Genomic DNA, 14947 nt, shown 5'->3' with positions numbered 1-14947 from the left:
GCATGTATGGAAGTAGAGGATTTCTTCAAACAACAAGGAGTTGAGTCAATTACTCGAAATGAAATGATATTGAACACAGTATCTCTTCTCGAGAAAGAAGTGGGATATTTCATTGTAAAATTATGCTCAACATTCTGTAGGCACCACTATCAGTGCATGCACCATTTCATATACATTACTATCTGTGAATTTCTATGCACACACTCTGTGTACCATTTTGTGGAAGGCTAGTCACTCGAATGAAAAACTATCGATCATAAAATAGATCAAAATTTGTACTGATCAAAGCTGGTATTGCCATCATGTCGGTACTTCACGTGCATGGCTTCAAACTCATCAATCTTTGCTTCACCAAAGCATTCCGATTTTTTTTTTTTTTTTTGTGAAAAGCATTCCGATTTACTTGCATATACTGATATGGTGGAACTCTGATAGCCGGTTGTCACTCCTTGTTAGATCTTATTAATATGCCATGGGAAGAGAATCTAAAGAAGATCAATGAGGTCTTCAATATAAACATTTTGTTGAGGAAGTATGTCAGGATTTTTCATTATCTAAAAAGATAATAATATATCCATTTTAGTAGACGACAACTATGTCTTTTTCATGTCTTCTTCTCCTCCTCATCTTTCTTTGAATTTTTTTGAGTTTCATGCATTCCTTTTTCATATGCTCTTATTTTTGCAGTAGTGGCATATATAATCACTTTTCTTAATTTGATTTTACATCTATCCTAATTGTACGTCTCTTTATTCAGCAAACTTCATGTCACTTAACTCATTTAGAACAACTCATCTGGGATAGAATTGCTACGAAACATCACCGGTATCTCCCAAAAGTCGGGTAAAGAGCTGAGAAGTAACGGGGCTTGTAATCAAAAAACAATCTTCATGGAAAAGAGCTGATTCATAATACTTTGCACATCATTCAAATGTTCTACAACTGAGCTTCCTTCTCTATCCTTTAGATTGGAAAATGGTGCTATCTAGAATTGTAGGATAAATCCAATGGCTTTCCAATTTAAGGTCTTCCATTCAGCATCAAACTTTTTTTATTTCGTTCACCATATCATCCTTTATGGGTGCTTACAAATCCTTGGAGTATAACAAGTCTTTCATCTTCGCTTTCTAAATCATCTGCTTGCTCACATTTAAGCTAATCATCCGTGTTGAAGTATTTTCCTCCATCTTTTACGCTTGATTTCAAGAACAACTTCGCTCTGATACCACTTGTTAGGACTTGGATAGAACTCATTCTTAAAGTCCTTATAAGTCTTTACACCGAGCTATTCACATCCGATGTGGGATAGATGGTTTCGCATGGAACCCCAATATCTACTATGATTGTTGTTTCCATTTTCTTAGTGAGAGTTGCTAGAGGCACCTACTGTATCAAATTTGTAAAATGATTGCTCCCTATTCCTTTTGATTTACTTTAATTTAATAATTATTTAATGATCTTTTACCTTAATATATTTATAAGGAGTGTCTGAATGACACCTCTATAGGTGTATTTAGAACCTAACACTTTTTTTAATCATCCGTTGTTTTATTCCAAAAAGTTTCTTAAGATAAGGGTATAAAAGGGTTTTCAAAAATAAATTGAAACTTACATACCATTACGTTATTATGAAATTGTGTCATAGGTATGTACATTTTTCGAGCACACATGTGAAATTACATTGTTATCCTTAATAAAAAAAAATTGTGTCATACTAAAAGGATAAAAAAAGGTAAGGTTATAATTTTTTGACACCTTGAGGGGAATCAATATAAAAATTCCATTTTTAATATGTTTATTAATTATAGTGCATTTACATACTTTTCTCTAGAAATTATTTTTTCATGTTTTACCTTAAGATATGTATATGTTACTAAATATAATACTACATTTTATTTACTTTTCTCTAGAAATTCTTTGTTCAATAATTTTTTTTTATTATCGCCTTTGACCTTAAGCATGTAGGTGATAATTTATATACTTTTTTCTACAAGTGTAAAATATCAAATTATTGGATATAGATAATAACCTAAATATCATCCTTCTTAAAGAGATAATTGATCCAATTATATAAATGGTATTTGAATAAAGTATTTCAACAAATATGTAATGAAAAGTAAGCAAATTCATATATATGACTAAGCAAAGTAAGAAAATTACAATTATAAGATTTGTTTCTCCCTCAAACTTACAATTTCTCATTGGTTATCTACTCTCTTCATCCATGCATTCTTGACCACTCGATGGTCAACATTCTGCACCCCACCCTCAACCTCTTCCTGATCAATTTCATTAAGGTGCCTTAATAAAGCAATTATTAGAAATAATACCCGCCCTCTGAATATTATTGGTTAAACATATATTATAGGGGAGAGGTTTTGTGCACGATCGTGCGCCGATCATGCACACAGCCGTCAGATGGGGTCATAGGGGTGCACCGTAGACCACAATCCCCTATCCAACGGTGGTGTACATGATCGTGCATCATGCATGACCGTACATACACAAAACCTTTTCCCCTATATTATATCTTACGTGGTCAAATAATATTATTGGTTACATATATTTTACTGGACATTCTAAATAATATTAGCTCTTGTACACTGATGCAACCAAAAAGTGGTTCAGAAGCCAAAAATCTTGTAAATATATACAAGATGTGATGGATTACAATTACACACGAGTCAGAATAAATTCCACAAACATATATATATCTGTATACCCAATAACTGATTTGCATGTTTATGATGATATCTATCATCTTCAAAAGGTAATAAATATACAATCACCAACCTTATCATATGAACCCCTAAGTTATAAAGAAAACCAAATGGTTTGTCTTCTAAGTATAAATCTGTACTAATTAAAAGTAACTTTGTTTCTATATTTACACTAAAGGCTAGCTTAAAATTCCTATCTTCCTCAGAAAAGAAAGCAAGCAAGAGGGAGGGGAAGAGTTCTCCTTAATTGATTCTCTCTCTCCCCTCCAATGGTTTTGGACAAATCTTCGAATGCTGGTTGAAGTGAGAGATTGGAGAATGTGGAGGTGGCAATGCATGAGGGTTGTGAACCATTTTTCAGGCCACAAAATCTGGTAACAACTGAGCTACAAACCTTTTTCTGTTCTGAAGATTGATGTTCTCATAAGTAGCAGTGGAGTGATGAGAAGTTGGACTAGTGTTGATTCCGCAGAAATCGTTAGGTTCTGCATTACCCATTTGATCAATTCTCCTCCCCAGTTGAATGTTTTGGTTTGAGAGGTAAGTCTGTTGAGTTGTTCCTGATAAAGAAAGATTTTCACAATGTGGAAGACCAAGAGTAAGTGAAACTCCATTATTGCCAGAGAACCTTGTTGGGAATTGGTGATTAGGGACATCAAACCTCCCAAGCTCTCCAATCGAATATGCACCAAACCCTCCTCCTCCATGACTTGTTGCTCCTGTTATTAAAGAGTAATCATCTCTGCTTTGCCTTTCTTCGCCGAATTTTGCACAGAAATCCCTGTTTATTGTCTCACCAGGCTTCACATCCATTTCCATTTCCATGGAAGGGAAGATACCCAGTGAATTCTGCAAGTTAATGGTTCTGGACTTCTTGGGACTTCCTTGCATGAACCCAACTTCCACATCTGATGATGACCCAATAAGGGAAAATCCACCTTGGGCTTGGAGTTGGATGTTTCCACCCATTGTTGATGTTGAAGGACTAGAAATTGCAGGTGGTGGAGCATTTGGATTAATGTCTTGATTGGACTTTTTGAGGTTTTTGTTTTGATCTGCTGCTCTAACTGGACTGTTCTCTTGTGGGTTAGTTGATTTGGAACCTGACTCTTCATTGAGTTCACTTTTACTTGTTTTGTCCTCTGACCCACCATTCTGTTCTTGTTCTTTGAGTTCCTCCATGTACATTTCTTCAACCATTGGCTTCCATAGACGAACTCGAGCATTTATGAACCAATTAGAGACCTGCATTATCCAAAATTAAAATCCTTTTTTTTCTTTGTCTGGTTATAGTACTCAGGAAAAAGTTAAGAGAAGAAACGAATTGGTGACCTCACCTGGCTTCTAGTAAGCCCTGTTTGCTTTGCAAGCATGTGTTTGTCTGAATCCTTGGGGTATCTGCAGCACAGAAACAAAAAATTACTTTTTACAGTTAAACTTTAAAGAACACAGTAGTCAGGAAAAGGACTTTATTTGATTCAGGTGAGATACTCACGGGTGAAGGAAGTGTTCAAATAGCCAGGCACGAAGAACAGAAACAGATCTCTCGGGCAATCCTCTCTGAGGTCTCCAAGCGTTATGTTGGATCATTCCTAACTGTTGAAGTGCCCGTTGTTGTCGAAGCTGATGATCTACAAACCTGAGTCTAGAACCTTCAGTCTTCCCTCCCAAGCAATCTTCTTCACCTAAGCTCTTGCTATTTGCTCTGATTTGCCCTGAAATTGCATCTTTCAGACACCGAAACTGCTTCGAGATCGTTTGCAGAGCAAGGGCTGTGTATGTTTTTGCAGAACCAAATCCTGTTGCCTGTTCAAATGAAGAAACTACAATCTGCATCTGGTGATGATATTGCCTGTACCTTTGTTCTACCTACAAAATTCACAAAGAACGAATTGGGAGGTATTAATTCTTGGTTCTTTTTGATAAAATAAGGGATCCAATGAGGAAAAATTATGAAATTATTGTTATTGCAAAGCTTATAATCAAAATTCAAGCTTCAATTTGATGAAAAATCGAAGGAAGTCAGACAACCCTTAAGCTTAAATTCCTCAATCTTCTATTAAACAATTGATTTCAAAAACCTCTATATGAAAGAAATCTGTTCAGAAAAACGAACCAATCTCTTCAAAAACTGTAACCCAACTTAAATTGATAGATACCAAACTTCCGAAAATCGATCTATTTATCCAAATTGATGGGTTTCGCTGAAAAGGAAGTCCTTTTCCTCTCTATGTACAGAATTTAGAAGAATTTGTATTGAAACCTCAATAAATGTGCCATAAACATACCTCATCAAGCATGCTAACAAGCTTAGCCTTCTTCATCTGAAGCTCCTGTCTCTCAGCGGTTGAGAGGTCGGTTCCACGCTTTGTGCTTGTTTCACCTTCAGCTACGCTTGAACCGTCTGCAGTTGCAGCAGTAGACTCTCTGTTCATCTTATTCTGCCCTTTAATCCCCTTTAAACATTCATTTTTAATTCCATTCCTGACATTAACAACTTCATCCAGCAGTTGTTGAGCAGCTTTCAGGTACTTGGAACCCAACAGAACACTCTGCACACCAGATATCCCAGACGCCGATGAAGAGGAGCCGCCGCCGCCGCCCGACATCCTCATATCGTTACCGCTCGTCGGAGATATCACCGGCGCTTGAGTTGCCACCGGAATTTCGGACTCCGAACGATATGAGCTATAAACTGGCTGCTGTGGCGAGAGGCTCAGAGACAACCCTTGTTGAGACGGCGGGATTAATGACCGGCGAAGACCCAATTGCGATGAAACGTCGGTGGTGGTTATGCCACCGACAGAATTGTTTGCTGTTGCTGCAGATGTGGTAGTAATTTGGTGCTGTTGGTGGGTTTGATGGCTTCCAGCCGCCGTGGGGTCGATGGATGTCCATAGATTGTAGTGAACGCGAGGGACGAAGCCATGAATGGATGACATGTCGTGTTGGGCATGTACTGATTGACGGCTGAGGCCTTGCGACGAAGCTGAATTGGTGGCGGCGGTCTGGAGTGGGATTCCGACCAAGTGGTGGTTCTGATTGGTTGATGGTGGTGGTGATGGGTTAGGGAGGTTTGAGGGGTTGAGGGTATTGCCGGCAGAGTTGAGGAAAACCATGTTTGCTGGGGACTGGGTGTCAGAGTATCCGACATAGCCAGGGTTCATTAGATAAAGCGTCTGTAATCCGTCAGCTTGGATTTCCGAAGTTCCATGAAAGTACGTCGCCATCGATTTGAAAAATAAATCTTTGGGATCTTCTCTTTCTTATATATATATATATATCACTGAAAAGGGACTACGTTAGCCTTGACCACCAATCCAATCCCCCCCCTCTCTCTCTCTCTCTCTCTCTCTCTCTCTCTCTCTCACCCTCACTAGTACTACTACCACTGCTCTCTCTCACTCAACCCATTTCGTAGCTTGGACTGTTGGGCTTCAATCAGATTTCTATATCTCTAGCCTTGAAGAACGAACACCTGAAAGAAACCAAAAGAAAAGAAGAAACTGATGATGACTCGATTCTGGATTGAATCAATAAAAACCATAACTATGAAATCCAATCAAAACCCATAATCAGATCAATTCAAGTTTGAAAAAGATCCTTGCTTTTCCTCTTTTTCTTCTTCCTTCCAACAGAATTGTGTTATACAGAAGAAGAGGAAGCTTAAGGGAAGAAGGTAGGAAACCTTGCAGTCATGAGAAGAAGAAGAAGATGGATTGTTTAGATTACAATATTAGTTAATATTAATATTGGTACCTTATGTGATTGAAATCTGAGTACACGTGCTTCATCATCAGCAAATGAGAGGAATTTTACTCAGTGACCCAAAACCCATCAAAATTTTTGCAGAGACAGAGGTAATGATCATATAATTATGGATAATATACACAAAGATTGATTTTTTCCTCTGTCAGATTCAATTTTTTGCAGCTCTTACACTGAAAAAGGAAACAAGACCGCAAGAGATAGAGAGAAAGAGGGAGAGAGAGAGAGAGAGAGAGAGTAAGAGATACAGGGAGGGAGATCGATGTGGAGTGGAAGAATTCGGTTGTTCATTATCCAACAAACATTTATAACCAAAAAATTTTCTTGGAACAAAAGAAAAGGAAAAAAAAAAAGGGGGGGGGGGGGGGGTTGAGAATAATAGCAATAAATTAAAGGGGTTGTTGATATGGTGATGGGAAGGGAGGGTACATATGGCTTGGCTCTTACCCTTCTTCTTCTTCTCTCAAGTTTTTTTTTTTCTGCGTGGATTGAGTACCTGCGAATGGATCAAAACAAGGGAACTTCACTGATTTGACCCTCCATTTCAAATCATTATATATGCAGGCACGTTTGATCGATGAACCCAAACAACAAGTATAAAAAGAAAAGAAAAAGAACCTTTCAGAGACAGAGAGATATTGAGGTGTTAAAAACTCTTTCTAAGTGTGAAGAAAGAAAGAAACAGCTGAAAAACGAGGAAACGTCTACTTCCACCCAAAATTTATTATAATGGAGAAGAGAAAGATAGATAGATAGAGAGAGAGAGAGAGAGAGAGAGGAGCAGTGGGTCTTATCATTAAATTAAATATCTGGGTTTGTCTTCTAATTTGTTTTCTTTTTTTCTTTTTTTTTTCTATTTTTAATATATATTATATATTTTTTGTGGTTGGAGAATTTGGATGCCAGAGCTGGAAGAAAAAGCAATTGAAATGCTAAGGAACCCATCCATCCATGATCCAACCACCACCATAATACCAAACTTCAAAGATAAGATCAGTAAGTAAAACTAGCTTTGAGTGACTGTTTTGCTGAGAGGCTAATCAAAGTTTAAAAACAAAATGAGAATTATCTGAAAATAGAATTAAAAGAGAGAACAATTCTAACTGTGGTCTCTAGCTACCATTTAGTATTTAATTACCATGATCATCATCATCAAGAGGAGAACAAATTAAAAAGAGAATAATAATTAATATGGTGAAGTTGGATCAGGAAGGGCCCTTTTTAGCATCAATTGTAAAGTAGTCTAAATCAATGAAACAAGCATAAAGGTTAGACACCATAGCTAGACCACTTATTATTGATTTTCACTTCTATGACTCCATTGATGTATGTAAGTTCATTTTATATGTTAATAAGAAGAAGAAGAAGAATAAATTTTCTTAATATAAGAAAGAAAGAAAAAGGATGAAATGGGGTGATGTGAGCTTTAATGTTATGTAATAAGATAGTTTTAAGTAAAGGGAACTTAAGGAATTTGATTGATTAGAGTGACATAATTAAGTATCTCTTGTAATCATAAAAGTATGAGAATAAGCTCAAAATGTCAATGGTGGACACATCTTTATATAATTTGTTGATTGATCCCTAACTCAAATTAGGGGAAAGGAGGGGGAAGGGCTTGCAGATTATCAATAATATATATATATATATATATAAAGACTCTAATCTCTCTCTCTCTCTAACACATCATATCTTTACCTTGTACTACTTCAACTATATATATCCTCAATAAGGAGGTCAAAGAGGTGGGTTGCATGCATGTGATGACAAGGTATAAAAGAAAGAGTTAACTAGCTAGACTCTCTAGTAGTTCAAATTCTTGTAAATTAATAATTTTTCATAAAGGATCCATCCCCTTTGTTATGTGTGTCTTGAATTCTTAAAACCATTTTGAATATTGGTCCCGACTTGGAGAATTTGAGGATTCTCGAGTTAGGGTATCTGATCCATTATTGCATGAAGAAGCAACTATTAAGGAATAACTTCATTCAAAATGCTTCATATTTCTTATCTACTCATGACTAGCTAGTAAAATAGGATAAAAATTCAAGAACATCTGGTGGTGGTCCAATATATAATAATAATAATAATAATAATAATAATATTAATTGGACTAGATGATGATGAGGTTGAACAGTACATAGCAACTGCATCGTTAACTTTTGCAAGTCCATCTTCTTCGAGCCATCAAACATGAAAGTGTTGAAACAGATATATATTATATATATGGCTTAATTTAGACATTCATTCGTACAAGCAATAGCCTTTAAACAATGCAAGCATGTACATGAGCCGCCCAACTACACGAAACTGCTCATGTCCACACACACACACCCTCCCTCCTGTGCATGATAGTACAGCTGAAAAAGTAGTAAATTAAGAGGGAAAGAAACAGGAGAGGAGGGGTAGGGTGGGGTTGGGGGGGAATCCTTTGCAACAAGAAGACACTAGAGATTAATGAAAGGTGCCTTCACAAGAGGGTTCTTGGATGCCCCATCTCTTAATTGGGAAGAAAATGTGGGTGTATTTCTTGTATTTTTATGCCTTGTTTGTTTTTTATAAAAAAAATTTCTACAACTCCCTCAGTTTTGGACGCAACCCACCTTAATTTGTTTGGTTTCTACTGTTCTCTCAACACCCTTTCATCGCCTCTCTCTCTCGCTCTCTCTCATATCACTTTCTATTACTTAATTACAGTTAACACTAATTCAACCCTAACCCTAATTTCAACCTACCACTAATCACTCGATGCTAGAAATGGTTTCCACCATTAAATTAGGCAGAGGGTTATTTGAGCAAGCAGCATAGAGGAGCACACCAACTAGCTGGATCAAAACAGTATCGTGCATGGGAAGGTAGTGGGGTCATTTCATGTTTGGAGGAGAGAAATAGACACAAGGATGCTAGTGTACCCTATCATAGCGGCTCAGAGAACCTCATTAAATTAATAAAAGTGATAATAATTAATGATAAGGGAAAGAACACTACCCAATCGTGCAATATGGCATGTACCGGCCTGTGCCCAGACACAACCGGATGCAAAATGACCAGCCCACTCCCATGGAAAGGTAGGGGTGTGCCCGTCATTTTATGTTCGACTGTGTCTGAGTGCATGTACACACCACAACGAACGACTAGGTGACGTTCTTTCTCCCTAATAATAATTGTATGATTGTGATGTCTATATTGTTTTGAACGAGTTCAGATCCTTTCCCTGCAGGTTTATGGCTTGTAATTACAATTGACCTTCTAACATATATATTTACATTCATATCCATAAAATTAAAATGAAGTTTGATTTGAATATTCCATATGATGTGTCTTATAACCTTCTTAACCTTACTAATACTCAAATTATCAGAGAAAATCATTTTCTTTTTGAGTTTTTTTTTCCCTATTGCTACGCAAACCAAAATATAACATTTCATTATTTGTCACATGACAGCAAATGGATTAATCCATGTGAAAGAGGGGCACACAACCATCTCATTGGTACAATTTCAACTAAAAATGAGTAGAGGAAGTAGTTAAAATTACAAAAGATCAATATCATTTTGGTGTTTTATACTCATATCCAATTTGATGTCATTTTGGTAACTTTAATAAAACTTTGAATCAGAATTTGAGCAACTTTCGTTGCTTACTTTAGACTAAAATTTGACCACCGAGATGTACGTAAGGTCCTCGATCTACACCACATGAATTAACCCCTGTCATAAGTAGTGAAGCGTTATCTTTTAATAGGCATAGTGACATCTAGAAAGACTCTTTTTGTATCCAATGTATTCAATACAGGATATCCAACTGTCAATGTTCATCACAACAAATAAATGAGCAACACGTGGTAAATAAATAAAAGACCGGGGAGACCCATCAAAGAAATTAGGCAAGTCAAGTCAATATTCAATAAATCTCATTGGTTGATATTGATTTGATTGCATTAATTAAAGAAGCATTCCAATTGGTGAGTTGTATACCAACGTAACCAACCCAACATAAAAGGGCCAGAGATCCTTTGCTGCACAGTTTTATTGTAGATTTGTAGGTAGGTATTAGTGCTGTTGGGGTCAGCCACAAAAGGGGAGAAGTGTATCTAATAATAAGGGACTGTGCAATCTAATTAACTAATTAGATCAAATGTTTCAATGTTTCACCTTAAAAAACCAATAGAAATAAAAAAAATAAAAAATAAAAAAAAGGGAAGTAGTTTTCTGTCCGGGAGTGTGGCCTACGCCAGCACTTCGATGTGTCTATCTCTCTCCTTTTTAAAACAAGGGGGTAGATGCGTCTTTTCACATAGAAAAGAAAGAGATAGACTCATGGGAGTGCTGACATAGACCACACTCCCGGACAGAGATCTTTTTCCCAAAAAACAATTTCTATTTTGAATTTAGAAATGGGAACAAAAATGGTTTTTCGGAAACAAACCAAATCCTCTACAAAAGGTCATGACTTTGGAAAATCAAAACATGGAACAACATCCATTATAAAAAACTAAAACGTTTCACCCTATTTGATCTACAGGATTTACATACGGAAGTGGGGCTACTAATACTAGTAATGAGCGTTACACTCATGGTTTGAGGTATCAGTATTGGTATCGTATTGCCCATATCAAGCGATACGTATTGATTTTTGCAAGTGACCAATTTTAATACCGTGTTGATACTGTATCGATGATACGATATGGACAAGAGGTAAATAGTAAAAAAAATATTTATTTTTAAAAGAGAATCAAGGGTAAATTTATCCAATATGGTCAATCCGTGCCGCTATCAATCCGATACAATATCGGTTTCCGGGTTAACCGATATGTTACACTACAAATCAGAGAAAGAAGAGAGAGAGTTTAAAAGGAAATCAGTGATTCATTATGGGTGGACACAAATGATGTTTAGATTTTTATTTTTAAAAAACGTTAAAATCTCTAATTTATGTAAAAAAGTTTCTCTAGGCAGCACCTATGGATGGTTCATTTTTACCATAGGATTGATGTGTACACTGTCTAATCTTGGATTGATGGAGCACAATGTGGACTGTCTACATGTGAAATTCTATGGCTCCATTGTTAATTAAAAAAAAAAAAAAAAATTATATTCTATGGTTCCTGCAGCTTAACTATATGACCACTATCTACTACAATTTTTCCCAATGTATTTTCAAGCTTTTAGCTCTCAAATTGATGGGGTTGATGTAGAAAAGGAACATAAAAAAAAATAAAATAGTCATACAATGCGAGGATTTACGTGATTTGAAAAGATATCTATGTCTAAGAAGAGAAGAGAGTAATTTCACTACTAATGGAGATAAGGGTTACAAGCTCTCTTCCTCACATCTCTTTGTGAACCTTAAAAATTTATAGAGATACGAATTTCTTGAATTATCTCCATGTGAACTTTAAAAAATTTTGGACCTTTTGGAAACAATCAACAACTCAATTCAGTCTATAGAATACAAGACTTCAACCCTCAACAATGGGTTACGTTCAAATTTCCCCAATGTAAATGTGTTCGAAATCCATCAAAACCTTTGACCACACAAAAGTCAAGACCTAAAAATTATCTATTGAACCCACCCATCACTATGCCTAAAACCCATAAATAACTTGTTATGTTAATTAAAGGGTGCATCTTGTTGTCACCAAATAAATGAACTAAGAATTGTAACTTTATTTTTTTGCCCCTTATCTTATTCCTACAAATTATTTAATGCAGAAGCAAATCATGTCATTTCACATATAAATTGCATTAGTTACATTAAATGAATTTTAATTTTTTGAATAACTTTTTTATCCCTACATTAAATAACTAACTTCTGAGAATAAGACAAGGGATAAAAGAATAAGGTTACAATCTTTTTTTTTTTTTTTTTTTTGATGAACTTAAGGTTACAATCTTATTGTAACCTTTCTCATAAATAATAATTAAAAATAAAATAAAATTTCTTATTGTAACCACCTTTAGCGACAATAAGATCCGTTAATTAATCTGTTAATTTATTTTTTTGTTTTGTATATCAAAATTGGCTTAAAGGGCTAGTTTGAACTTTGAAAGATAGTTGGAAAAACACGTTAGTCAAGTAAAATAAAAATGAAACCTAGTCAAGAGTCATGAAGACTTGTCCAGATATAAGAAATTATCAAACCAAGTCCGAATCAGTCTGAGTTTTTATTGATTCGGTGTTTTTGTCCAAGTCATGTGAAACTCATCGGAGTTCCACTTTTTTTTTTTTATTGGGCCTTATACTATTCATAGACCATCAGTTTGGTCTACAACTAAATAAAATCTTAAAATTTTTGTTTGTTGTTTTTTTACTAGTGTCAATTGTTTCATATATTATTTTACCAAAGATTTGATTGTTAATTTAAAGGTCCATTTGGGAATGTTAACTTAAAAAAATACCTTAAAATAATCCTAACTTATGACGATGGTGGAATTCTTACTTATTAATTGAATACAAAACAAGATGACATAGACTAATTCCATGATTTGAGGAAAAAAAAAGATAGTGAATTGCATATCTCATGTGAATGAGATTAATATCTTATCATAATATTATTGAATATATATAATATGTCTTAGAAAAAAAAAATTTGAACTGCTTGGCACTATTTAGGAATCGGAACTGATCCATCCTTTAGTTAATGCTCTTGAATCTTAGGTGTAAAATCGTCTATCTTATTAGTCTGCTCATTCTATTTTTGACCCCTTAAGATAAGAACCCTTAAAGACCTGGACGGATAACCTAGCGAGGCCTTCGAGGGAAGAAGAGACTAGGGATGTAAACGGATCGAATTCGGTCGGATAGTGGCATTATCATATTCGTATCCGATTATATTCGGACGGATTCGGATAATTTTCGGATAGTGATTTTTTGAATACAGGTTCTCCTAAATGGATATGAATACGGATCGAATACGATTTTTTGACTATCCGTTGACATATTTACAGTTTTTTTGATGAGGGTTAGGGTTGAGACTTGAGAGTTCAGTAATTACCCTTTCTTCTATTCTTCTTAGTCTTTTATTTTCTTACGTTTTTTATTTTTGATTTTTTAATAGATATGTAATTCCATGTATCACATTGCATAAAACAATATATATAGACCAATAGCAACTCTAGAAAAAGAATCACATTATCTTAATTTATAAATTTATAAAAATAAGATAACAAAATCCAATAATGTAATTTAAAATGATATTCAAACATAGAGTTATATTTCAGATATTTTATTACCATCAGACTGTTAAACGAATCGAATAATAATCGATCGAATAGAAAGATTATCATATTTATATCTGATTAGTTTCGAACGAATTTAAATTCTCCTAAACAAATACGAGCGCAGATTGAATACAGATTTACGAATATTCATTTACATCCCTAGAGGAGACTTGGGCTCTCTCTCTCTCTCCTCTCTCTCTAGAATGTAGAATCTAACAATCTACAACCTATGATCTGTATCCCCATTTTCATCCGTTAGGGGTGCCGGGGTGGTGGTGTTCGAAGGATTGAGAAGCTGCCACGTAACATATATTGCATTAATTAGGCTGGGAGACGGGAAAAGGTTAGGCAAAACGGGTAGGTGGTCCCCACACCGACACCATTAGCGTCTATCCACGTGCCAGCTAACGTAAAGCGCTTGGCGACTAGTGAGGTTTGGTTGGACTTTTGTTCCCGTATCATCTGGTCCCCAATGGTCACAGTTTCCTCTCTTTCCTTCTCTCTCTTGAAGGGGGACACTTGTCTAGTAAAGAGGCCATTCGCATCAGTGCGTCCCAAAGAGATTCGGTCTTCTCGTGCAGGCGTGGGCGTGGGTGTGGGATCCACACGTCCAATCAAAAAAATGTCTTTTTCTAGCGTGTGTATAGACGTCAAGAAGGCAGCCAATCAGAAGTGAGAAGGATTTCACAGCAAACAAAGTTATTAATAACTTACCTTTTTTGAATCCTCTCTCTCTCTCTCCTCTCTCTCTCCTCTCTTTTTTCTCCTTCGCGCCCGTCACTGTCGGTTGTGGGGAAGGTTCAGCGGACGAGACGCGCGTCTCTAAAATCCTTGTGCCGTTGTGCCCGCGCGTGAGTGCGTGACCAAGCCGTTCCATGGGGCACCTCGTATTATCATCCCCCGACACATTTATAGATATATTTAGGCTGTATTTGGTATGTGTTTGATATGTATTGTAAGTCGAGTTTATATTTTTGATCAATAAAAACAACTGTATTTATCGTTCAATAATGCGAAATTGATTTGAAATGCATACCACACAATACCTAGAACTTAAAATCTTCTTTTAATTATCCCTTATTTAATTCTCAAATTATTTAAAAGATATAAAAGGATTTTCAAAAATATAATGACAGGCATATCATTATATTATTACCAAAAGATGTCATTGTATTCGAATACAAATGTGAAATGATAATATTTAGTCTCATGGAAAAAAAATGCATATAGCATTAA

At 35.7% G+C, this 14947-nt stretch overlaps 1 protein-coding gene across 1 annotated transcript; it reads right to left on the bottom strand.

The window, feature by feature from the left end:
- Positions 1-2697: 2697 nt before the first annotated feature.
- LOC122639324 (BEL1-like homeodomain protein 1) lies at positions 2698-13707 on the bottom strand. Its single transcript, XM_043832151.1, has 5 exons — positions 13695-13707; positions 5009-5985; positions 4216-4589; positions 4058-4118; positions 2698-3965 (listed from the first exon to the last, which is right to left on the bottom strand). Exons 2-5 carry the CDS (start codon positions 5948-5950, stop codon positions 3078-3080), a joined length of 2265 nt encoding a protein of 754 aa, XP_043688086.1. The 5' UTR covers positions 5951-5985; positions 13695-13707; the 3' UTR covers positions 2698-3077.
- Between the last annotated feature and the right edge of the window lie 1240 nt (positions 13708-14947).

Source organism: Telopea speciosissima, chromosome 1 (genome assembly GCF_018873765.1).
Source record: "Telopea speciosissima isolate NSW1024214 ecotype Mountain lineage chromosome 1, Tspe_v1, whole genome shotgun sequence".
In the NCBI taxonomy this organism is placed as follows: Eukaryota; Viridiplantae; Streptophyta; class Magnoliopsida; order Proteales; family Proteaceae; genus Telopea; species Telopea speciosissima.
This window is presented reverse-complemented; position numbering and strand designations above follow the sequence as displayed.